General features: G+C 42.9%; 1 protein-coding gene across 1 annotated transcript in view; it reads left to right on the top strand.

Annotated features, from left to right (window-relative positions):
* The window catches only part of SLC6A20 (solute carrier family 6 member 20), a 39,390-nt gene that overhangs the window by 2,911 nt on the left and 9,522 nt on the right, over positions 1–26,957 (top strand). The window contains exons 3-9 of the mRNA XM_077811139.1: positions 9,508–9,648; positions 13,232–13,323; positions 17,153–17,380; positions 19,752–19,862; positions 20,554–20,795; positions 24,137–24,299; positions 26,444–26,648. Coding sequence (XP_077667265.1) covers positions 9,534–9,648; positions 13,232–13,323; positions 17,153–17,380; positions 19,752–19,862; positions 20,554–20,795; positions 24,137–24,299; positions 26,444–26,648 — 1,156 coding nt within the window. The 5' untranslated portion in view covers positions 9,508–9,533. The remainder of the gene's footprint in view (positions 1–9,507; positions 9,649–13,231; positions 13,324–17,152; positions 17,381–19,751; positions 19,863–20,553; positions 20,796–24,136; positions 24,300–26,443; positions 26,649–26,957) is intronic.

Genomic DNA, 26,957 nt, shown 5'->3' with positions numbered 1-26,957 from the left:
GTGTCCAAAAGAACACTAACAACTATAGGTGCTGACTCTGTGGGTGCTCCGGAGCTGGAGCACCCACGGGGAAAAATTTAGTGTTTTTGTTGTTTTGAATTTTTGGCTAGCTGTTCTTCAAACTCCTTTTTGCTTTTTCTTATTACATTTTTACACTTAATTTGGCAGTGTGTATGCTCCTGTTATAAACATACAGCTACGGGTAGCATAAAATCCCTCCTTTACCTGTAAAGGGTTAAGAAGCTCAAATAACCTGGTTGGCACCTGACCAAAAGGACCAATAAGGGGAGAAGATACTTTCAAATCTGTGGGGGGAAGGTTTTTGTTTGTTTTTTCTCTCCGGGACAGCGAGGAACCAGGGCAGGGAAAATACATCTCCTAAAGCCATACCTGAACTAAGCATCTAAGATTACAAATTGTAAGTAATAGGAAGAAAAGGCGTTAGATTATCTTTTGATTTAGCTTGTGAATTTTCCCTATGCTAAAAGGGAGGTTTATCCCTGTTTTTTGTAACTTTAAACTTTTGTCTAGAGGGGAATCCTCTGTGTTTTGAATCTAATTACCCTGTAAAATTACCTTCCATCCTGATTTTACAGAGGTGCTTCTTTACTTTTTTTCTTTATAATAAAGTTCTAAAGTTGTTTAAGAATCTGATTGGTTTTTAGCGTCCTAAAAACCCAAGGGTCTGGTCTGTGCTCACCTGGTTTACCTATTTGATTGGTAGATTATTTTCAAGTCTCCCCAGGAAAGGGGGTGAAGGAGTTTTGGGGGGATAGTTTAGGGAAACAGGAACTTCAAGTGGTCCTTTTCCTAAATCTTTGTCTAACTCACTTACCCTGACTGACCCTCCACATGGGAAGCATGAGAAAGGGGAAGGGACCAGGGTGTGTTCATCCTGCTGGCACCCTTGATGGCTGGAATAGCCATCTGTGTAGCTAGTGAAAGTTAGAGCTGCCCTAAGGATGGTGTAACTCATGCCATGGATCCAGTTCAGTTCAGCTCAGCACCAAGATTTGGGGACCAGAGCAGTAGTCCCCAAAACCACTTTGGCCCCCACTCTGGTCTTGTGCTTTGTACAGCTCCACCAGGCTGGAGGATCTGGTCCCTATGTAGATAGCTAAAATCATCCAGAATATTAGATAGCTGCCTCTGCTCAGTTGAATCAAACAAGTAAAAACATTATTTGGAGAACATTTATTTAACTTGCTCAAATCAATGGAAAATAAGATAAACACAGAACTAGAAGAGTAATCAGAACTACACAGGGCCTGTTGCACACGCTTCTAAAAGATTTGTCTCAGCAAGTTTGGCCTTTGAGAAAGAAGCCAGATCTTCACGGAGCTATGCTGATATACAGCGGCTGAGGATCTTGACCAGAATTTTCAAGTACAACTTACACTTCTTGTGGGTTTTTTTGCTTTTCTTATTTTAAATTCAAAGTATTTAAAGATTGGGGTAGATTTTTAGGGCTGATGACAGACTTAGAGACCACTGTCCTCTATTTAGCCACAGAGTAAGTACAGCACAGGTAGCAGCAAGGCAAGCTTTCTCCTACTGCTTCACCCAAAACCCCTCAGGCCTGACCTGAAGAGACCACCTTTAGACAGAAGACCATGTTTAGACACCTTTAGCCTCCACATCCATTCAGTCCTATTCATCTCATCAAGAGGGTCAGCAGTTAGCAGCTTTTGTGATGTGGACTCTCATCCACTAGAAGACCACCGATCTGATTTCACATAGGCCACCCAACCTGAGTGACTGTAACCTGAGATATGTTAGGATAGGCATGTGCACATTTCAGTAAGGTAATCTCCACCTTAGAAGCTGACAAATGCGTGTATTTAAACAAACCCTGATTGTGTGGAGACCTTGCTCAATAATTAGTAAATACGAAATGGCCTACTCTCTCGCCTTGAGCCATGCACACTACTCCCAAAGGAGCACGTCACATGTTGGTGGCAAACCTTAAGTAATGAGGATTTTCCATCTTTCTAAGTCATTTCAGCCATGTGCAGCCTAAAATGTTTTCTCATTTCAACATCAACCCAGCACTCAGCCAAATAAAACCCTTAATTCAGATCCTTCCAATGCAAGTTGAAAGCCAAGCAACTGTTCACCCAAAGTGCCCACTTTATAGTTCTGGGTGGGTGTGTCTATAATCTATTTACCAGCATTCCTACTTCACTATGTGCCTGTTAATAAGATTAGTAATTAAAAAGCTTGATAGCAGTTGGCAAGTATACTCCCCTCTCAGTTGGGTTGGCTTTGAGTCTCAGGCAGGGCATTGAAGAGCATCTGAAGGAGTGAAGTCAAGAGCCCTCTGCTGAAATCTGTGCTTGAAAGTGCAAATGGAAAACCCCCGGCCATTATGGGACAATCCCTTACAGTTTGTTTTCGCCTGCATTTCTTATGCAGTGGGGCTGGGAAATGTTTGGAGATTTCCATATTTATGTCAGCTGTATGGAGGAGGTAAGTGCAATTTTTCTTGATTCCCTCTCAGAAGGGTACAGAATTGGAATGTTAAATATTTTTAAACCAAAAGTATGTCCATGTCAGTATCCCATCCATCTGATCGGTTTTTATATTCAGTGGAGGGGGACTTCTTTAGATTATGTAGGCAAGAGACATTAAATGTATCATCAGACCATCTCTAGCTACAGAGACGTTATACATCTTTATTTTATTTCACACTGCTTTCCATTGTGTCTCCCGTGTAACCCTTTTTCCTGATTACCACCCCAATTCAATACAATACTATTCCTTCCCAACTGAGCTCTGAAAACACAGGGAGGAACAATGTGTTGTATAAGAGGGCAGGTTCCTATGGTGCTGATTTTTTAATCCCCCTGCTAACTTACTTTCAGGGCATCAGAAACTGGTTCAATTTCTTATAGGTTTACATGTTTGGATCCAAAAATGCTACTGAGAAGGGAAGAGATTTACACTGATTTAATTAAGGGATTAATAATAGCCATTCAAACTGCTGCTGTTAATGCAGTTCTGTTATATAAGGCTTAATTTTAAAGGGTTGATAACTTGGCTGCAAGTTGCCTGGAAGTTGGCAGAAACCCCTTAGGCAACGAGACTGCTGCAGCTAAAATCTCACAAGAGGCTTTGGAAATGTAGATTAAACTGGTTTTGGTTCAAAAAGAGTTCTCTGCCTGGGATGCTATTTTTTCACCCCCTCCAAATTTAAGAAAAAAATGTCAGAAATAGACATAAAGCCAGTGTCAGTTGCTTTTCTGCACTTAGAAATCAAAGATCAGCTTATTAGGTTAAGTATAGAGAAAATGTACCACCACTTTTAATAAGCAAATACCTACCATGACTAGCCTTGAAGAAGCTCCTATAAGGTTCCTCGGACAGTTCTATTCAGCTTTTCTATGCTGCATCCATCACCGTAGAACCTGAATCCCTAGCACCTGTCACTTCTGGTTCTTTCCGCCCTTCACCCTTTTTCTTCCTGGGAGGAAAACTGTTTGCAGATTTTTAAACTCTTTTTTTTAACTTTGGTTCAAACACAAGATTTAAACCCACTTGCACGAGGCAATCAATGTGTGCTGGAGCGATTGTTTAAATTAATTTCTAGATAGATTAGATGAGATATTCCGTAAGGACCTGGTTCAGAGCTTTCTGAAGTCAGTGGGAGTCTTTCCATTTATTTCAATGGGTTTGGGATCAGGGCCTAACTTAGCATTTAGATACTGCAAGTGGTTGATGCTGTATAGAAACGTAAACCAGGATATATTAGTTAGAGAGATGATCTATAATTCCTGCTGGATTCTCAATTACAAATGTTTCAGAAGGCTAACATCTTCCTCCTTGAAAGTGACACCGGAACATTGCCTTTTAATATTTTTTTAAAATTTAATTGCACATTATGTACACATTTTTAGATTGTGTCTAACCCATTGCAGACCATCTGCCTATCCACCCCAGCAGAGCTGTTCTAAAGGGCAGTTAGACTCAAGTATCGGGCTTTTTACTCTACTGTAACAAGATTAGCTTGCTAAATTTCTCTTATCGAGCCCTGCAGCTGGAAATCTTTATGGCATAGGCAGTGAATGTGATATAACACACAAGTGTACCTTTGATCAATGCCTCCAGCCCAAAGAAAAAAAAAACACCACACAGCAGCATGGATTGTCTGCAAAGTATGGTTTTCAGGGACCTAAATGAACAACCTTATAAATTCAGCTGACTGCTGCATTTTCCCCCATTAGTATTATTGTGTAGGGCTGACTATGTGGTTGACACACTGAAACACAAAAATAAAATCATTCCCTGCCCTGCAGAGCATAGTCTAAAAGTTCTTACCGCAGATATCTATAAGATTCAGTAGCCATCCAAACTTTAAAACCGATTCTCTTCCTTCTCTTAAATGTATTCACTGCTTATCCTCTCTTTTAGCCATAGAGCTTGAACTGGGCAACACGGATATGAACCAATTCTGACTAAGGAGCGGCAATTATTTTTCTGTGGTTTGATTAACATATCAGTTAAGATGCCTATTAGTTTTTAAGACAGTTCTTTGGCAGCTAACTCATGTATAAATGAGATTATCAAATTAAAGATACAATGGAACTTGTTTATACTGAACTCAGCTATAGGGACAGTCATACTTAATAGATACAGGCCCAAGAACAGAGGGGCAGATCCTCATTTGGAACAAATCAGCTGGGCAACATTGACTTTAATGAAGCTATGCTGATTTACATCTGCTGATGATCTGGCCCAAGGTTTAACTTTGAATCCAGAACTGAGCTGCCCCAGAGTTCATAGGGTGTTTGGCTCTGGGATCTTGGTTCAGCTCATTATAAAGAGAGGGGCTGGATGCAAAGTTTGGATCCAAACATAACCAAAGTTGGGGGGGTGTTTGGATCTGGGCTTTTGGTTCCGCCCCAGCTCTCGTTCGTTGTGAAGTAGAATGAAAGTCCCTAATTATTTCACTGTGTTACAACATGGCAAACTGCAAATCCAGATATTGTGAAGCTGTCTGGTGAAAAAAAGGACTTCACAAAGGGTCTGATCCTGATCCCCTTGAAGTCGACAGCAGGTTCATTGGGGTTCGACTGGGTGCTATAAAATGAATATGTAAAGTAAATATGAATATGTAAACTGAATATGTAAGGACTGTGAAGTCTCTGATACCACCCCAGTTTATCTAACATAAGATGCAAACAAAGGGGTTGTTAATAAAAGCATAGCCAGGAGGTATAAAATTAATTCCCTGAATAATACGGATTATTGCTCAGTGTTCATTTCAACGTCTTTGCAAGTAACTGGGCAGATTGCATTCATTTTCATTGCTGAGCAGAGCCCATTGCAAGGAATGTTAATACTGGAGATTAAATGCCAAATAATAGATATTTATGTAAATATTTTGGCTTGCTGTTAAAACCAGGAAAGGCTTCTCAAAAATCTGTTTTTGACTTTGTCAGCAGGTCTTTCTGAGGTGATCTCAAAGTCAAAGGTAGGGGCTTTTTCCAGGAGAAACCTGCAGTGACACATACCCCATTCAAGTACCATATGGTACTAATGAGCCACCCCACTATAACAGAATCTCTCTGTTCCTCCCCGTCTTTGCCCTCTGCAAGGAACCAAGTCTGCTTGTCTGTCTTCCCCTTTGCAAAGACCTGGTCTGTTTCACGCACACAGTGGGGAGTGAGCACATCAATTGTTCCTCTCTGATGATCTATAAATGCCCAAGTGCAATTTATGGCATTTAAATGTAGGATCCAGGGCACTTGATCCAGCCTGCAAGTTTACATACTCACCTCACCCCCATTAGTTACAATTAAGAACTAGGGTGAATCAGGGATCTGTACCATGCCAATCCTAAACAAAGGCATTCAAAGCTGACTCGGTAAAAGCGTGTAAGAGTGAGGGACTCCAGTTAAGGAACTTCAGTGCTTCTGGTTTCAACCAAAACCCAATTAACTGATGTAGCTTAATTCTTTAAACTTCCAAGCCTTGTTGAGAGATCCTTTTGTACCCCGTTTTTTGCAGGGTAGGCTCAGCTATCTCAGTGGCATCTTGCTGGTCAGCAGCTTACACTTGTAAGTGCATGTTCCCTCTGCTACTGCTTCTTCTGGTGCTGCACAGGTCACATCCTGTGAGGGGCTGATCTCTCCCAATTCCTATGGACTTTAATGGGAGTTGTGGGTACTCAGTATCTCTCAGACAATGTGATTCAAGAAACTAAGTAAGGCTTTGTCAGCAAAATAAGATGTCAATCAATGTAAGACTCACATTATGTTGGGTTATGATGGGGAGAAGGAAACTGACCAAACTGGGGATAGTGATTTCTTCCAGTGGCTTCCCCAATGGTCTTTCTGGGCTAGAGCTCCATCTGATCCAGGTAAATGCACACTGGAGATGTATCCACCTGTTCCCCCATCTATAATACCTAAAGCGTCTCTTCCATTGTCAGTGTAATTATATTCCTGATGTTCAAAGTTTATACAGGGAAAGTAATGTATTTAATGCCACGTGATTGCCACCTCAAAACCGATATGCAGAGGCATCACATGCTATCTTTATTTGCAGGCTAGAATGGTGATGCATCAGCCATCTGATTATGCCAGTAACTCATCGATGCACTTAAAGGCATGACCGTAGTAGGTCCTGGAGAGCTCACCACCATTCTTTCCCCTTACATACAGTGGTTGGATAAACCGAGGTTGGTTCAGCATGCAGTGATGATGCCACAGTAGCTTTAAAATCCCTACAGCTCCACACAGAACCAAATTATTTTACTAGCAGGACAATTAGAGTTACCAACTCACAGTACTTGAAAACAACAGGCCTTCTTGTACCAAGAGCTACACAAATCCTCTTCCAGGTTGGGGCTGAGAGCACACGAGCAAACTAAGCACTTGGCAAAATTTTGGCTAATTGCTTTGCTCTTTAATCTGCTGCTTTTTCTAATACCCATTACCTCGTGAACAGAGCAACATTCTATGGGCCTGATCCAAAGCCCATTCAAGTCAACGGGCAAGACTCCTTTTAACGTCAGTGGACTTTGGATCAGGCCCTATAGAAATAAAAACGTGTAACTACTTCAGCAACATCCGCTACAGTGTTGGTCTTTGATCTTTTGCCAGTTTTCACAATTTTTTGAGCCTTCTGCCCCCTGGAGAGTATGATATTCCCTTGCCTCAATCACATACATCAGCAGTAACAGGGACTGCACGTACAGTGACACAGTATCCTGTTAGTCTTTCAGAACACAGGGCTGGATTTAAGAATTAGGGCCCAGAGGACAAAGGAACAGGGGGGCGGGCAGGGTGCAAAGGTACAGCCTGGCATGGAGTTTCAGCAGTTTCCCTGGGGGGTGGGGAATAGAAGCAGCGCAGGAGCTGGAAATCAGAAGCATGGGTTAGACCTGGAGGGTGAGCTTGAGAGGCGAGTGGGATGCAAGGGTGGAGGTGGCAGAGCAGGGCTGGACTGGAGGATCCAGGCCAACCATATAATGTCCTTTTGGTGGCTCACAAAATCCAACACCCCTGGGTTTAACAGAATTTATGTGTAGAAAGAGAATCTAACCTGTTTTGTGGGTATTTTGGGATTAGACTATTTCACTGTTTCTCCTTTTTCATTTTTCTGCAGTGTTACCCGCCCTTTTCTTTATTTCCTTCTTCCTCACCCACCTTTTTCCTCTGTGTTCTGCTCACTCCCTTCTGACTCGGGTTCTTTCAGGTGCGGCCCTCCCCCATGTCCTCGCTGCCAGAACACCGGAGCCAAACCCAGCCCGAACTATGGTGACAGCCCAACTCCATCGCTCGAGCCTTTCTCTAATTTGTAGTGGGGTTTCACTGTAATTTAAAAGCCACTTAAAGCCCTTTGGATTTCCTTTTTAGGGTCAATACATGTGGAGCTATCTATCACTAATCTCACCTCATTAGTCACAAATGTGCATTCAGTTCACGACATCAGAATGGGCAAATCAGTTCAGACAGAAGCAAGAATTCACCCTGTGGCTGCTAATTGTGTGTCCCCTTTGCCAGCAACATAGTTAGTACATAGCTGTTCTCCTGTGAGCAGGCCACAGTGATTTTATTTTGCTCTGTGCACAGGACCCCGTGTCTATGGAATTGGATTGGCCAGTCTTCCTTCCTTCCAGGTCTGCACAGTAGGACAAACCAAGAGTACAGTTTCCTATCGGCTATTGGCATTGCTCTGTGTGCATGTCCTCCAGGCAGCCGAGCCCCTGCGGAGGAACTATGGGGTAGCTGCAATACAAATACTGGGAGGCGTTGTGTTAGGTGTGGATGTGCAAATTTAGCTGGCACATGTGAAAAAAGTTGTGGTGTACACATAAGTCAGCCATGGGGCAGACCCAGAGGTCTTGTTGCAAACTGTCAGATCCCTAGTGACTTCAGTAGAGCTATGGCCATTTACACCAGCTGAGGTTCTGTCCCCATGTGGTTTTTTAACCAGGTCAGATGAAGGTGGTACCACCTACTTATGAAAACACAGTTTATTTATTATGTAGATAGGCCCTCAGGCTCACGATCCTTTGAGGGTTTTTCCTTACCTCTCTTCAGTGCTGCACTCCTTGGCCCTTTAAAAGCAATGAATGTGAAATAAACCTCTCCCCCTCATCACCTCCCTCATTACCCTTAACAGCTTGGGTAGCAATTAGTTACACTTTAATAGCTGTGGTCTTGTACTGCTCAAAGTGAACAACTGTGACATTCTCTCATTGGCCAGGGCTAGACAAGGAAATGTTTAGCAAAAATATCCCAGGGTTGCCAAGTATCAGTAACAATGCACCAGTGTAGACAAGGTCACACAGTGTTGTATCGTGATTGTTCAGATGAATCTTGGATGTGGTGTGAGCCACATTCCCAGCTGGAGACTGGGCCCAGTGCTGAGATGTGGCTTGAGTCTAGATAGTCTCACGTTTGCCCACGTGCTTTCCTGGTGTCACACCCTCACATTGCTGCTGACTGGCATCAACACTGAGGTATATCAAATGTATTTGATCAAATGTGACGCTTCCACCTCCTAATGAGATGACAACACAGTTAGGGTTTTGTTGTATCAGTCACGCTGGTGACACTGCCCAAAGCAGCAGGTGCAGCTGGGATCCTAAAACAGCATCGTCAGCAATATACTGTCGTCTGAAAGACAACTGTTTGGCCCAAGAGCCCTCGTGTAGCAATTACAGGCTAATCATCAAGGGCAGAGAATGTGTTGACTCTCATTATGGACTAGCTTCAGCTGTTCCATAGCTTGTCACTTTGACCACTAGTTTATGGCTGCACAAGCAGCAGGCATTGCATACAACGGTGAATGGAAGAGCATACCAAGGTGCACGTGCATGGATGTGGTACATGACTAGGTGTGCGTGTCTGGTGCTGTATGCGAACCAGTTCATATCATTAGTGGTGAGCCAGCTAATGACAGAGCAGTGTTATTAAAACTGTATTTGACGTCTCAAAAATAATAGCTCATTTCTCTCATTTGCTTGTTAAATGCTTTCTTTTGTTTCTCCTACAGGGGGATTTTTAATCCCATATTTCATCATGTTAATTGTAGAAGGGATGCCTTTGCTATACCTGGAGTTGGCAGTGGGACAGCACATGCGCCAAGGGAGCATAGGCGCGTGGAAAATCATAAGCCCCTACCTCAGCGGGGTTGGTACGTTCTCAATTCATGCACAGGGTTACTTTTAACGCCCAGCTGACTTTTGGGGCTTCCTATGATTTTGTATTAAATGTAATTTAGAGCAGGAAAGGGACAGGAATTGGGGTATTTATGGGATATAAAATGAAATGGGCAAGATACATTGACCATACAAATGAAATCAGTTTTGATCAAAGTCATGGATCCCTGGGTAATTAGCAAAAAGAGCTGTGCTAAAGTGTGTGCAATGAACTTTAGTTTCCCCCAGAGCACAGGTCATAATTCTTATAATACTTCACATGTATATAGCACCCTATGTATTGAGTGAGAATCTCAGAGCACTTGGCAATCATTATATAATTAAGCTTCATAATACTCCCGTAAAGTAGGCAAATATTATCCAGAGTTTCTAAACAGTGAGCACAGAGAGGTTAAGCTTCCCTGACCCCTGCTGCCTCCCACCTAGACGCAGCACTGGCTGAACAACCTGTGAGGAGCTGAGAGTGGCCATCAACTCTAAAAAGAGTACATTGTTTTGCTGCTGGGTCACAATACAACATTTCAGCCACTTCCTTCCATGTCACTGTCTTATACTGTAAGATGGTGATGTATAGCAAAGCCTGAAATGACTTCTCACATCTGTAGCACCTCCCAGGCCCTGTGCTATTTAACATTTTTATCAATGATCTGGAAGAAAATATAAAATCAGCACTGACAAGTTTGCAGATGACACAAAGATTGGCGTAGTGGTAAATAATGAAGAGGACAGGTTGGATTGCTTGATAAGCTGGGTGCAAGCAAATCATATGTATTTTAATACAGCTAAATTTAGATGTATATATCTAGGAACAAAGAATGAAGGCCATACTTACAGGAGGGGGGACTCTAGTCTGGGAAGCAGGGACTCTGAAAAAGATTTGGGGGTCATGATGGATAATCAGCTGAACATGAGCTCCCAGTGTGACACTGTGGCCAAAAGGGCTAATGCGATCTTTGAATGCATAAACAGACTAATCTTGAGTAGGAGAAGAGAGGTTATTTTACCTTTGTATTTGGCACTGGAGCAACTCCTAATGGTATACTGTGTCCAGTTCTGGAGTCCACAATTCAAGAAGGATGTTTCAGCAGTTGGAGAGGGTTCAGGGAAGAGCCACGAGAATGATGAAAGAATTAGAACACACTTCTAATAGTGCTAGACTCAAGGAGCTCCATCTATTTAGCTTGACAAATGTGTAGGGTAAGTGGTGACTTGATCACAGTCTATAAATACTTACGCTGGGAACAAATATTTGATAATGAGCTCTTCCATCAAGCAGACAAAGGTATAACATGATCCAGTGGCTGGAAGTTGAAGCTAGACAAATTCAGACTGGAAGTAAGGTGTACATATTTAACAGTGAGGGTAACTAATCGTTGGGACAATTTCCCAAGGGCAATGGTGGATTTTCCATCACTGGCAACTTTTAAATCAAGATTGAAGGTTTTTCTGAAAGATCTGCTCTAGGAATTATTTTGGGGAAGTTTTATGGCCTGAGTTATATACAGGAGGGCAGACTGGATGAACACAATGGTCCCTTCTGGCTGAATCTCTGAATCTATTAAGCCAAAGATCAGTAAAGCACTTTACAAGCATGAATAAATCATACTTCATGACATGCCTGTGAGGCAGGGAAGGATTGTCTCCATTTTGCAGAAACCGAACCATGGAAAGTCAGTGGCAGAACCCAGCACCAGACCCCAGATCTCCAGACTGCCTGTTTGGTGCTTTAACAACAAGATCATCCTCCTGACAAGCTTAACGAAATACATCACAGCAACAAAAAAATGCACCAATTTATTACTCTCATCCTTCAACCAAGGCCAGTAACTGCATGAATCCATCTAAAAAAGCCTAAATGGCCCTTCTAGCCTAAACTACTGCCAGTTTATTTGAACGTGAATTGTTCAAAAATGGCATTGAATATTCACCATAAGTGACCAAAGTTCAGGCTCAACTCCTGCATGCCCTTGAAAGAAGAGAGATTTCAAAAGAGTGCAGTAAAACAATAAATATGTAACTGTTGTTTGTGTGCAGAAAGGGCTTACAGCACTCTTCCTAGATATCAGGTAAAACAGCTTGGCATTGCTTCCACAAAGGTGTCTTGCAAAGGGTCTAGCCCTAGAATGAAGAGCTCCATCTTTTACCTGATATTTAATTTATATTTGTGCAGCTCCTGTTGGCCGCAGGTCCCCGTTCCCAGCCAGTGGGAGCTGCAGGGGTGGTGCTTGCAGGCAGGAGCGGAGCGCGGAGACCCCTGCTCCCCCCAGGGACTGCAGGGGTATGCTGGCCGCTTCTGGGAGTGGCGTGGGGCCAGGGTAGGCAGGAAGTCTGCCTTAGCCCCACTGTGCCACCAGACTTTTAGCGGCTGGAGATCACAATCAACTGCCAGGGGCTCCAGGATTGACAAGTCGATCGCGATCTACCGGTTGGTGACCACTAACAGAGTGTAGGGATTTTGTCACTGATTTGCATGGAAGCGGGATAATTCCTTTCAGTTGTGAAACTCTGGTAAATGCTGCTGACTCTGTCTCCTAATCCACAGCATGAAGAAACCGTCCTAGCTCGTTTGGCAAAAATAAGGGCCATGTACCAGTGAGGGGTCTCAGATTCCATCCACACACCAAGTTTTAACTGAGTTTGTAATCTTGAAGTGGCCTGATTGGCTCTAAACATGCCTTTTTTTATCCTCCTGCCACATGGTTAATCAGGCAGGTAGTAAGCAGAGCAGCTTACTCTAAAGTGAACATATGTCCCACTATTCCCCTGACAGTTCCGGATTTTCACACGTCCTGGTCTTCTAGGAATATTTTTGGGACACCTGAATTGTCCCAATTTCTCATTTTATCAGTCAAAATGTTTGTTCAAGAGGTGTTGCTGTGCGCAGGAGAATTTACTGTGTGTTTATCAGAGACAGCGAGTCCAGGGGACTGAGACGTCAGTGTTTCATCGTGTTTAGAGTGAAGAGAAAGGAAGTGAGGGTTGGCACCAGCCAACTGCTCTTTGGCCGAAAGAAGGATAATGACACTTGTTCAGTATTTCAGGATAGGGTCACTTAGAACACAGTTACCAGGAAATAGCCCTGCATTTCAGGAAATGGCTCTGTCCGGCCAGAAGTTCACCGTAGCAATACCAGCAGACATTTTTTTTTTGTAAAGGGTACTTTTGTGGTGACACACGTAGAGTCTGTCAGAAAACACAGCCCCCCTTAGCTACCAGGGTTTCACCCCGACTAAAGGCGCATTATTGCCTTCCCAGGAGAGGCTCAGAATGCTAGTTCTTTGCAGTGTGGACGTCGAACCATAAGTCACTGGGTTGACTGGTCTCTTTGCCCCGAAGGCATTGCCACTTTCCCAATAGGACAGCTCTAGACCTTAGGCAGCTTGTATCTAGCTGGGCTCCGATTTTTCCAGCCTTCTTTTCCGAACCTTTATGTTTCATTGGTGATGGTGGTGGTCCTCCGGGAGAGCTAAGATGGCTGAAAAGTGTCCTTTTTAAATTCTGCAGTTTGATGGATAGCTAGTTTGCCCTTCCGAAGACTTTCCCTTTTCTCATTCTCAGGCATTGCCAGCGTGGTGGTGTCATTTTTCCTGTCCATGTACTATAACGTTATAAATGCCTGGGCGTTCTGGTACCTGTTCCATTCATTCCAGGTGAGTAGAAACACTGATGAGCTGCATTGCTAGACAGTGACCCAACTTCCTGCAGGGGTGGGCTGGGGCCAAAGTGCGTGGGAATTGTGAAAACATACCTGGCTTGTTTGGCAAAAGTACGATCCATTTACCAGGCAGCTGGCACTAGCCCAGAGGGAAATCTGATATGCGCAGAAGCCATATGAAAACTTAAATTCTGCAGATGCTGATGGGCAGTTAGCTAATAACCAGCACGACAACCTGGCCACTGAATGGCCCCATTTAGAAGTGTGTTTATTTGAGTTGCTTATAGTCGTCATCAGGCCATCCAGCTCTGCTCTGCCAACTTCAGAAGCCTGGTCTGGTTAAAGCTTGTTGGCAGCAAACTCTTTAAAAGTGTCTTAATTATGTCTCCAAAGGGGGACATGCTTTCACATCCTTGTGAGACCTTTGCTGATCTCTTGATCAACAAAATAAAGATAAAAGCTTTCTGCGATGAGCTATGTAGCTTCTCCCAGCAGCACAGAATGAGTGTTTCTGAGAGGAAGTAAATAAGGTTTCATGATGTATCATCTCTGGAGTTTCTGCAGGGGCTTAATAAAGGGTCTTTATTGGTGCACTGACATTTGAACTTGGATAGTGAGGTAATGATCAAGCTGAGTAGCCACTTCCCTATTTGCTTCGGCAGGGCTTACAAATGCATAGGACTTGTCCAAAGACATCTGTGACGTGATTTTGTCTTTTACAATGTGCTTCATGTTTCAGGTTTCAGAGTAGCAGCCGTGTTAGTCTGTATCCGCAAAAAGAACAGGAGGACTTGTGGCATCTTAGAGACTAATCAATTTATTTGAGCATAAGCTTTCGTGGGTGAAAGCCCACTTCATCGGATGCATACAGTGGAAAATACAGTAGGAAGATATAGATATATACACATACACAGAGAACATGAAAAAATGCGGGTTCCCATAGCAACTCTTAACAAGACCAGTCGATTAAGGTGGGCTGTTATCAGCAGGAGAAAAAAAATTTTGTAGTGATAATCAGGATGGCCCATTTCAAACAGTTGACAAGAAGGTGTGAGTAACAGTATGGGGAAAATTAGCACAGGGAAATAGTTTTTAGTTAATGTAATGACTCATCCTCTCCTAGTCTTTATTCAAGCCTAATTTAATGGTGTCCAGTCTGCAGATTAATTCCAGTTCTTCAGTTTCTCATTGGAGTCTGTTTTTGAAGTTTTTTTGTTGAATAATTATGACTTTTAGGTCTGTAATTGAGTGTCCAGGGAGGTTGAAGTGTTCTCCAAGTGGCTTTTGAATGTTATAATTCTTGTTGTCTGATTTGTGACCATTTATTCTTTTGCATAGAGGCTGTCCGGTTTGGCCAATGTACATGGCAGAGAGGCATTGCTGGCACATGATGGCATATATCACATTGGTAGATGTGCAAGTGAACAAGCCTCTGATGGTGTGGCTGATGTGATTAGGTCCTATGATGGTGTCCCTTGAATAGATATGTGGACAGAGCTGGCAACGGGCTTTGTTGCAAGGATAGGTTCCTGGGTTAGTGTTTTTGTTGTGCGGTTGTTAGTGAGTATTTGCTTCAGGTTGCGGGGGCTGTCTGTAAGCGACGACTGGCCTGTCTCCCAAGATCTTTGAGAGTGAGGGATCATCCTTCAGGATAGGTTGTAGATCCTTGATGATGCGCTGGAGAGGTTTTAGTTGGGGGCTGAAGGTGACGGCTAGTGGCGTTCTGTTACTTTCTATGTTGAGCCTGTCCTGTAGCAGCTGACTTCTGGCTACTCTTCTGGTTCTGTCAATCTGTTTCTTCACTTCAGCAGGTGGGTATTGTAGTTGTAAGAACACTTGATAGAGATCTTGTAGGTGTTTGTCTCTGTCTGAGGGCTTGGAGCAAATGCGGTTGTATCTTACAGCTTGGCTGTAGAGAATGGATCGTGTGGTGTGATCTGGATGAAAGCTGGAGGCATGTAGGTAAGTATGTCGGTCAGTAGGTTTCTGGTATAGGGTGGTGTTTATTAGCACTGTAGTGTCCAGGAAGTGGATCTCTTGTGTGGACTGGTCCAGGCTGAGGTTGATGGTGGGATGGAAATTGTTGAAATCATGGTGGAATTCCTCAAGGGCTTCTTTTCCATGGGTCCAGATGATGAAAATGTCATCAGTGTAGCGCAAGTAGAGTAGGGGCATTAGGGGACGAGAGTTGAGGAAGCATTGTTCTAAGTCAGCCATAAAAACGTTGGCATACTGTGGGGCCATGCGGGTACCCATCACAGTGCCGCTGATTTGAAGGTATACATTGTCCCCAAATGTGAAATAGTTGTGGGTGAGGACAAAGTCACAAAGTTCAGCCACCAGGTTTGTTGTGACATTACCGGGGATACTGTTCCTGACGGCTTGTAGTCCATCTTTGAGTGGAATGTTGGTGTAGAGGGCTTCTACATCCATAGGGGCCACGATGGTGTTTTCAGGAAGATCACCGATGGATTGTAGTTTCCTCAGGAAGTCAGTGGTGTTTCAAAGATATCTGGGATTGCTGGTAGCGTAAGGCCTAAGGAGGGAGTCTACATAACCAGACAATCCTGCTGTCAGGGTGCCAATGCCTGAGATGATGGAGCATCCAGGATTTCCAGGTGTATGGATCTTGGGTAGCAGATAGAATACCCCTGGTTGGAGTTCTAAGGGGGGTGTGTGTGCAGATTTGTTCTTGTGTTTTTTCAGGGAGTTTCTTGAGCAGATGGTGCAGTGAATAGGTGCATGAATAGGTCGGAATATGAACGAGAGGCTGCTAGGCAGCTCTCCAACACCACATTCACCCAATGAAATTAATAGGCAGCAGGTTTAAAATAAAGAATTTCTTCACATCACGCACAGTCAATCTGTGGAACTCTTTGCCAGAGATTTTGTGAAGACCAAGACTATAACAGGGTTAAAAAAAAATTAGATAAATTAATGGAGGATAGGTCCATCAATGGCTATTAGCCAGGATGAATAGGGATGGTGCCAGAAGCTGGGAATGGGCCACAGGGGCTGGATCACTTGATGATTACCTGTTCTGTTCATTCCCTTTGAAGGATCTGGCATTCGCCACTGTCAGAAGCCAGAATACTGGGCTTGATGGACCATTGGTCTGACCCAGCATGGCCATTCTTATGTTCTTATATCAATAGTTCCATAAGAAAATGGTAACAGACTCTGCCCTTTGGATTATGGTTCTCTCAGATGAATGCTATTTATTTCTGTGGGACTTAACATCCTAAGAACATTAGCATTCATAGGAATTTCCACAAATGACCGCAGCCCTTACTCCTGTGACTAGTCCCAGTACATCACTGGTATGAGCTGAAGAGAAGGAGATGATGAAAATGAAAGAACAACATCACTACATGTATGTCGGCTTCATGCTATTAGATATAAATATGTCAGCGAGGTTACTCATGGGAGTAAGAGCTGCAGGATCTGTCCCAGAGTCCCCATACATCTACAAGACAATACGCCACTGGCTTCCTTGCACTGTCACTTTGCACAATACCTTTTCTCTTCCCCGCACGCCTCAGCAAGAACAGATTTAAAAATTTTATTAAGATGATGTTTAAAGAAAGTGAATGGTACAGAGTTGAAGCATAGAAGTTTCTTGTTATCAGGGAATAACATACAGATTATCAGGGGTGAGAAATTCGGTTTAGGTCAAATGGCATAAGGAATAAATAATCTGTAATATTCCTGATTAGGGGTAAAAGGTTGACAGGTCAAAGTACAGACATTGATAAACTAAAGCTCTGAAAATCCCTGCAACATGCTTAACTTTTGCAACTTTTGCATTTGTTTGGCCCCCAAAGGATCCCTTGCCATGGGCCAGTTGTCCACTGAACAGTAACCACACTGGTTTTGACGAAGAATGTGCGAAGACCTCATCTACTCAGTACTTTTGGTACAGGAAAACCCTGAACATTTCACCATCCATTGAGGAGTATGGGAGCATCCAGTGGGAGCAAGCAGTATGCCTGATCCTGGCTTGGCTGGTGGTCTATCTGTGTATTCTGAGAGGAACAGAGTCTACTGGCAAGGTAAAAGGATTATAACTGTGGATTCAGAGTTAAACCATAATTAGAACTTGCAGAAACCAGCTTTAAGTGATGTTAACTGGAAAAAACCAAACAGGCTTTTTAAACCTGGCTCTAAACATGCATTTGTTTATCCACCTGCCACATGGCACTCAGGCTGACATTTAAAGGCTGATGAATGCATCCAATAGCTTGTACATTGGGAGAGCATTTGCATAACCTAATTGGTTCTAACCATTAGTTGGGTAATAAATCAGTGTGTTGTCTACATTCCCACACTACAATCAATAGCTATGCTGCATACATATCTGACATGGGGATATTTGTCTCCAAAGCATAGAAGACTACCACTTTAGCTAAAAGAGGATCTCTACTAGCTGCAGTAGCTTAAGACATAATAGTCTCTGTGGGCCAGTCTCTGGACTGCAGGCAACATGTTTGTACAAGTGTCATAGAACGTCACAGTTCATCCTGTAGAGGGCAGGGTACACACATTAGCCATTTCATTGCATACTGCCCTCATCTAAACAAAGCTCCTGAGTTCTGTCCTCCGTTTACAATGTGGTGGTCATTGGCATGTGTCATAGTCAAGGACTATGAAGTCAGTTTGCTCATGGAATCACAGGCGTGAGCTGATCAGACAGAGACATTAAAGTATCAGAGGGTGCAGGTCAGTATTCTGCTATTAGATATAAACACCAGTGTGATACTGAAGCTGCTTGGTGATCACTTGTGGTGCCGTTATCGAAAAGCTGCCTTTTGACGAGTTTGGAGGAAGAACGTATCTGTGACTCAGACAAAGAAAAAGCAACTTGTTCTATGGATGACAGGAACTTATGGACTCCATTTGTAAACGTACCTTTATGGGAAGGAAAGCAGGAATTACGTCACTTTGTAGTCACTTTTAAATCGACCTCTTGTGTTAAAGCCTTGAATGCCACATTCAATGAAATTGACTGTCAGCAAATTTAAAACTAGTAAAAATTAATACTTTTTTACACAATACACAGTTATTTAGTGGAACTCATTGACATGGTAACATGCAGAGTAAGCTTAGCAAGATTTTAAAAGATTGGACATTTATATGGATAACATGAATATCCAGGTATAATAGTGGTATATAACAATAGTAAGGATTTTTAAAAACCAAGAGTTGTCAAAGGGATAGAAAACCTTCATGCTTCAGGCCATCAGGCCATTAGCCATCCTCTAACTAATAGAGGTTAGGAAGAAACTTCCCCTGTGGGGACAGGTTATTCTATAGCTACTTATTTCAGGGTCTCTGGTACCTTCCTCTGAAGCAGCTGGTTCTGGCCTCTGTTCAATCCTGTATGGCAATTCCTGTGTTCCACATGGGAGGCCCGCTTTGAGTGACATTCACTCTGCAGCAGCAAAGTTCTAAGAAGTTCTAAGATGTTACAGTCGAGAACAGGGGCAGGCAACCTTTTTGGCCTGAGGGCCACATCGGGTTTCCAAAATTGTACGGAGGGCTGCTTAGGGGAGGCTGTGCCTCCCCAAACAGCCAGGCATGACCTGGACCCCGCCCCTTATCCGAACCCCCCAAATCATTGTCCTGTTCCAAGGTGCATTGACTTGAGTGAGCTGCAGATCAGGTCCCAATCATTTCCTGGCCTAGATAATAATATAAGATGTTATCTGCAAATCTCAAAGTAAGTTTAAAATTTGAATTTGCTTGTTACCATTTATGTTGTTACTTTTTGGATTTCTCTTAGAATGGACAATGAAAATTGACTAATTAGTTTCACTGTTTATTGTCAGTTGCCAGTCAATTTTACTCTAGCAAAATGCTGTAAAGTTTGGATTGCAAACTCTGTATTAATTCTTCTTATTACAATAAAGCATTTCCTTTGGGATTTAAAAAAGAAAATAATGGAAATATTACCATTGGTCTTAGATTTGTTTTTGCAAAACCTAATATTTGGGCCTAATTTGACCTGAAACTGCTCATTTAAGGATCAGTATAAGGCAGCAAATGTAATATTATGAATATTTCATACAGAACAAATATACATACAGGATTTGCCATACCAGATTAGTACAATGGTTAATATATAGACTGCTACACTGCCTGCAAATGGAGATATACATGCCCACAGTGTACCTAAGAATGCAACCCTATTCCAGGAAGGAAATTTCTTTCTGATATGTCCCCCTCATTGTCTCTCCCCCACTGCTAATCATTGTAAACTCTGAAGTATGAGGATTGATAACCTTTTCCAATTTTCCCTTGATAATGTAACTATAGACATTATTTGACTTTTTCCTTCTTCCTAAACCCCTATAAGTTCTTGCAAAACAGTAACAGATGCCAGTGTAGATTAACCCTTTAATTAATTTACCTTTTCTTTTGCAGGTTGTCTACGTAACAGCTTCTTTGCCATATTTAGTCCTGCTCATATACTTAATTAGAGGACTAACACTACACGGAGCTGTGAATGGGCTGATTTACATGTTTACACCAAAGGTACAGAAAATATACCCTGAATTTTAAACAAAACATTATCGTTATAACTGCATAATTTCATACAAAAATAGTCACTTATTTTTATTTAGATTATATTTTCACAATAGTAAGTTAGGTCTTATGTTGTACGTATCTAGACTCTTAAGGGTACACCACTATGTCACCAATGCGTTATTAGCGTCCTCACCCAGGAAAAGAAGTGTCCTATCAAACCTAAGCTGTGTTGTATTATTTATATACTCAATAACAATATCAGACCAAATTCATCCCTGAATTCAACAGAGTTACATCACAGATGAAGATGGCCTAAGATACATTTCAATCCAAAGATGTCAAAGGAGCTCATCAGGCTTTGCTTTGCTAGCGTGATGGGTGAAGTTCCATTTACTTCAGTGAAATTTTGCTCCTCTACACCAACAGAGAATTTATCCCCGCATATAACACCACCATTTGATTCACCCACTGGAGAAACACACACACAGAGCTCAGTCATGCACTACTTCAATGTGTAAAACTCACACTGACTTAAATAGGCACTGTGCGAATATGTGGTCTCAAGCAGAATCAGGTCCCACATAAATGAGATTACTCTCTACTTTGTGTCTAGATACTACAATGATGAGAGCATAGATAAACAGTCCAAAGTCCATTTTTGTTTTCATCAGCCATTTCTCACTCTCTTGTTTTACAGCTAGGCCAATTAGCAAATCCTAAAACCTGGATTAATGCAGCTACCCAGATCTTTTTCTCACTTGGTCTTGGTTTCGGAAGCCTGATAGCGTTTGCCAGCTACAATGAGCCAAACAACAACTGCGAAAGACATGCCATAATTGTCTCTTTGATAAACAGCAGCACGTCAATATTTGCCAGTATTGTGACTTTCTCTATCTATGGCTTTAAGGCGACTTTCAACTATGAAAACTGTCTAAGCAAGTAAGAGACTGGAGTTTTAACTTATTTTCCCCCCTGAGACATGATATAGGATGTTACACATAAGAAAAGAGATTACATATATACACAAATAACAACTGTGCAGCATAGCTCCTTGAGTGCCAGGAAACGCACTTGAATAGATCTGGTAAACATGCAGGAGATTTTAAATTAGGTAAGATCTGAGATTAGTATTCAGAGTTCACTGTTCTTTTTATGACTAGTACTGATGATCAGAGTTCAGGTTACTATTGTCTGCAAGTCGTGCAGGGATCGTTGCTGACAAATGAGTTTAAAGACCTATCTACATTGCAGTTATAAGCAGGAGGGTTGAGCAGGTTAGAGAACATTGTTCCCTGAACCAGTTACAACATTCTTTACACTTGCCCTGGAGATGGCATCCACCTATGTCCTGTCACAAGGTTAAAACCTTGGAAGTCCAAGGACTTAGGTGAGGGACAGAGTTAGGTCCTGCCTACACTGCCAAGTTTAACTGTGTTGTGCCCAGGTCCCTGACTCAGAGTGATAGTGAAAATGGCTACAGAGCTTTCTACCTCTGATGAGGGGTATATAAAGTCTATTGCATGAGACAGACAGTGGCTGGATTCCTACTGAGTGCGTTCAGCATTGCAGCCCGCCTTTAAGGTAATTGCAGGCAGGCCTGATACCAGGAAAGGAATGGACAGAAGACACTTTTTAGAAAGCATGAGAGAGCTTCTTTGCTGCTGCTCCTGTTAAAGCACACTCACAACCGGAGAAAAGTCTGATAGAGTCAGAGAGCTCTGGGCCAGAAAGGACCACTAGAACATCTAGTTTGACCTCTAGTATAGCCCAGGCCACCCACTCAGCACCTGCACACTGACCCAACAACTGAAATGAGATCAAAGTATTACAACCCCCAGGAAACTAAATTATTATGAGCCACAGGCAAAGAACAGGCGGGACTGGGGTGCACCAGTGCCCAAGGCTGATGCAATGGCAGGGAAATTATTAAATGAGATATACCCAGATAATGCTGGCAAGTGACCTGCACCACACACTGCAGAGGAAGGCAAAAAAAACCCCACAAGGTCCAATCAGATCTAGGGGAAAATTCCTTCCTGACCCCACATTTGGCGATCAGTTAGTCCCTGAGCATGTGAGCCAGAACCAGCCAGCCAAGCACCTGAGAGAGAGAATGTTCAATATCACCTCAGAGCCCACCCCTCCCTGCCCAATGTCCTGTCTCCAGCTTGGGCCATCTCCTGATGCTTCAGAGGAAGGAGATAGAAAAAATGGTTCAGAAAGAGACACTTTCCAGTCCTTTTTCCCCCCATCAAAAATTAAAATAGGAGTTCTCAATAAAAGGCTTACTTCTGAGATGAGATGAAATTAAAATGAAATGAAAAATCATTTGGGGACAGCCACATTTTCATTCAAAGAAACCCTGTGGCTTGCCGCCCACCCCCATTATAAAAGAGTAAGCATGAGAAGGGAAATCCCAATCATCTCCCTATGACACAAAGGCACAGTACAACTATCACTGCTTCAAAAAGGTTTGTACAATAGCTGGAAATTCCACAGACTCTCCAGTGTCAAGGGCTCTCATAGTACATCATCCCAGGAAATATCCAAACAGATTATCAAGATAGCAAACAAACAAGAGCGCAAATACCGAGGGCCAAATTTTGGAGACATCCTTTTTGCAGATACAATTTACAACCTCAAAACATACGTCCAACCTATAGTTTTGCCCACCTTTCAGTTGTGGGCACAAATCTGAGTATCAGATTGCAGGCTCAGTTGAAGTAGACAGAGATGCAGGTGCTCTGATCTGTACTCACGGGTCATTCTGTGAACACAAAAAATGAACACAAGATGTACAGCCACACAAACTCTTAGACAAAAGATTTACAGATACATGCTGTGCCTGGCCTGGCTGAAAACACAGACCTTAATCTTGACCTAAATCCTCAGAGGACTTAGAATCTATTTCTTCAGAATTATCTGCTCTCCAACATGCATTAAGTTCTCCGCTTCCGTTTTATTTGTATAAATAAATAGCTTACCCTGACATGCCACCTTCAGTCTGGTGGTAGAAAATACTGGTGAAAAGACTGAACAAGCAGAAATCCTTTTCTTTTTTCCTGATGTCAATCGTTTTCAGGTATGCACAGTAACATAACAACAGATCTGTGTGGAAAGGAGATAAATTTGAGTCTCACATGTGCATCAGGCCTTCTGGTGGAAGTACTGCTGACAGATGTAACAAGAGTAAAGATCATGAAATATGCTATATATTTGATCTCAGAACTGTGTCCCAGAGTCCTTAGAAGAGTGCAACCCTAGGTGTCTATTTGATCCAAAAGTCATTTTCATGGTCCCGTCTGGACCACGATTATAAACAAGTGGCTTTGTTGCAGTACCTATAGGATAGCTGTCAGACATGATGTGCCATATGAGCTAGCCCCTATATCAGCCTGAATCTCTGTCCAAGGTACTAAGATATGTTCCACCAGCTTTTGGATGATCCTGCAAGGTGCTGAATTCTCCCTGCTGGGAACTACTAAGCGTCAACTCCTATTGACTACAGAGAGATGTGAAGGAGTTCAGCACTTCACAGAAGATGCTCAGCGCACTGCAGGATATGATCCTAAAGCCGTGTTCTCACACGTATACAAAGTCTCAGTGACTGGACTACTGTTATATTTTTGTTAGATTTACGCAGCACTAACCTATTGCACTAATCAAAGCAGAGGACAGGCAATATTCCAAGCATCTCCTTTATCAGACAGTAATGGATGCCATGTGGCCGTCTTAGTAAAAGAGGCACAAAGGAAAAGAGACGGGGCAGATTTTTTAGCTGGTGTAAATACCATAATACCACTAATTTCAGTGGAGCTACGCCAGTTTACATGAACTGAGGACCTGACCCAGAATTTGGGACCATCCACTCACAGCAATAATTGCAAATGGAACTGAGAGGAATAAAATAAGAAAATTAATTTTCATATAGATGCATAGATTTTAAGACCAGAAGGAACCATTATGCTAACCTAGTCTGACCTGTTTAACATAGGGCATAGAATTTCACCCAGTGATTTCTGCATCAAGCCAATAACTTCTGGTTGCGCCAGAGCATATCTTTTGTCCCAGTTTTCCTTCTTCCCCGTTGACAAGTGTAGTTTCACATTCGGCCTCTTTTCAGAATACTTTACTGAAGTATAACAAGCGCTCTCCTGCCTGTCCCTCTGTGGTATTCTGGAATGCACTGCTCCACTTAAAAGCAGCTGCATCCAAATTCTGCCGCTGAAACATTTCTTCTAGCTTTAGTAGAAAGAAACTAAATTATCTTGGCTTTACAGGGTAATACTGCTGTTGACAAACACTTTTGACCTGGAAGAAGGAGCTTTAACTGCAGACAACCTCGACAGTATGAAAGATTACCTGACGTCTACTTACCCAAACCAGTATGTAGAATTATTGCCACAGATTAAAAACTGCAGTCTGGAAGCTGAACTAGACACGGTAACTTGCTCCTTTGTGCACCAGCCTTGGTTGTCTTTTTTTATTTGTTTCCTTTCCCCCCAGTCAGAACTAGAAGCTTATCTTGATGGTCAGGTCTAAGGGAGAGAAAGAACACGAACTCTTTTAGCTCTTGTACTGATGAGGAGGTCTTGAGTATGTTTAATGTGATGGTAGAGGTTACACTTAGCTTAGGCAACCTGAGTGACTCCTTCCTTGCTTAGGCCGCTTGGCAGCCCCAGGTGATTGTAGCCTTTAGGTAAATATGTTTCCGCTGAGTAACTTTAGGTGGAACATTTATTTATATATATATATATATATATATATGTATATTCTGCAGCATCTGGCTGCCATAATTTGCTTCTAGAATAATAAGACAGCTGTAAATTAATACTCACCTATCCCCTGGAGCGAGGGGGGAATTGTGACCCAGAGGGGTGTCTGTGAGGCACAGTGCCTCCTGGGGCAATGCAGCCTACGCACTAGCCCGGGCTCAGGGCTGTGATGCTTAGTCACACTCAGACCCCTTCTGATGGCCTTGGCTGGGCAAGCAAATTCATGAAAATAAGAACCTTCCCACGCCCCTCAAATGGAAGAGGAGTCGAACCTTTTTTCCCCTCTTCTGTTGGGAGACATTCAAGTAAAAACTCCCATTCCAACTTCCCACGCGCCCAGGACCCTCCCGGCAAACCTGGCGCACCGGGATCTAGCCATGCAGTTCCTATTAATTGGCATCTCACCAATGGACGCTGAGGATGGCACAACTAATTTTGGTGGATGCTGGCTCTGCTACAATAGACTTAGGACCTAACCCTGTAACCTTTACCTGTGTGAGTAGCCTTTGACGTCAATGGAACGGCTCCTATAAGTAAGAATTTCAGGGTCCAGCCCAAAATGTTCGAACCTTCTATAAGCAAAATACAGTGATCACCACGTCTGCCAGAAATACCTCCCTGTAGAGGAACTGGCAGGAGGGAGGTGATGTAAGTGCAGGGCTGCTCCTTTTATCATCCTTCCCCCTCTGCTCAGGCAACCAATTGATTAGCTCAATAAAGCACTAGCTTTACTGCTCAAGCCCTAAGCTCAACCCTGCACTAAGGTTTCCTCCAGCACGTTTGCCATGCACACTGGGCTTCCACATCGTCCATCCGCTCAGCACTAACAGCATGGCCATCAGTAGTACATAGGACATTACTGGTTGCAACAAAAGTGGGAAGGTAGCTAGGTTTTTGTGAGGGTCATAAGTCTGGCCCTTTGAGATTAGATGTAAGAGGATGTTGCCATATTACGTATAGAACTAGGAGGGGAAATGAACTGCATTTCTAAACCCAGCTCTAATAAAGCTATCGAGTCACCTGGCTGCTCTGCCTGTGTTTCCCATCTGTACAAAGGGGGATAATAGCTACCCTCGGGGAGGTGCTGACTCAGGCACGTTAATGTTTGTCAAACATTTTGAAGTTGAGAAGTGCCAGGTATTGTTATTGGCTTCAGTCCTGCCCCACTACTACCCAGGGGAGTAGAGTTCTACACGCCAGCAGGCCCATTCAAGTCAACGGGTGAGATTCTGCAAATCTGAAGTAATTCAAAGGACTTCAGTGGAACTCCTCAGGATTTAGGAACCAAGATCAGGATATGATTCATTCTGATGACTTAGGACTACTTGCCTGAGTAAGGATTGCAAGACTGGTCCATTAATATTCCCGGTAGTAGTAGGAGGCCAATTCTGCACCATTCAAACAGGCCAGCAAAGATCTCAACTAGTTCATTATGCAAGACGATTGGCACATAGTTACCATTTTGCCATCACTAAGGTCCAGATTTTGATGCCTTTATTCATGTTGAGTAGTCCTATTGAAATCAATGGGTCTACTTGAAGAACAAGGCACTACTCAACAAGAGCAAAAAGTGGCAGAGTTTAGATTTACCTTACCTAGTTTTCACTTACTGTTTATAATGGTAGAAGCAGAGCTTCAGCAAGAGGCAGGAGATGTACTTTCAATGAAAGGCTATTTTTTCTAGCGGGTTAAAGTTCTTTTGTACAATAATCTGATTTTGATTTCTCTCAGTAAATAAGCAAGGGCGCAGCTACCTGAAGAGTTGACACCACCACTCTCGGTTAGGTTCTACTCTCTTCTTCTCATTGGCAGGCTGTCCAAGGCACTGGACTGGCATTTATAGTGTATTCGGAAGCGATAAAAAACATGGAGGTCCCTCAGCTGTATTCAGTGCTGTACTTTATTATGCTGCTGATGCTGGGCATAGGCAGTATGCTGGGAAACACTGCAGCTATCCTCACCCCTTTGACAGACAGCAAATTTCTGTCCACCCATTTTTCTAAAGAGGTGATCTCAGGTAAGTTGACTAGCACATAAGAAAACAGGTCGACAGCAGGTAGAAATTCAAGCTGCATAAGGAGTGAACACACTCAAGTGGGATTTGGAAGCCCCTAGCGTGCAAGTTCTGCCTGCCCTCTACTCCCACTGGCTTCAAGATAAGTGAAGGGTATTCAGCCCCTTTCAGGCTCAGGTCCTAAGGGGAGTTGATGGATTACAGTGGGAGTTCTGGCTGAGTAAGGACTGTAGAGTCCACCCCTGCAGCCTGTCAATTGCATGAGGAATGTCACATGAGGCCTGGTCCCCAGCCTCCAAAATGCAGTTATCT

This window comes from Eretmochelys imbricata, chromosome 2, assembly GCF_965152235.1.
Source record: "Eretmochelys imbricata isolate rEreImb1 chromosome 2, rEreImb1.hap1, whole genome shotgun sequence".
Taxonomy (NCBI): Eukaryota; Metazoa; Chordata; order Testudines; family Cheloniidae; genus Eretmochelys; species Eretmochelys imbricata.
The sequence above is the reverse complement of the archived record's forward strand: the minus strand, read 5'-3'. Positions and strand labels throughout refer to the sequence as shown.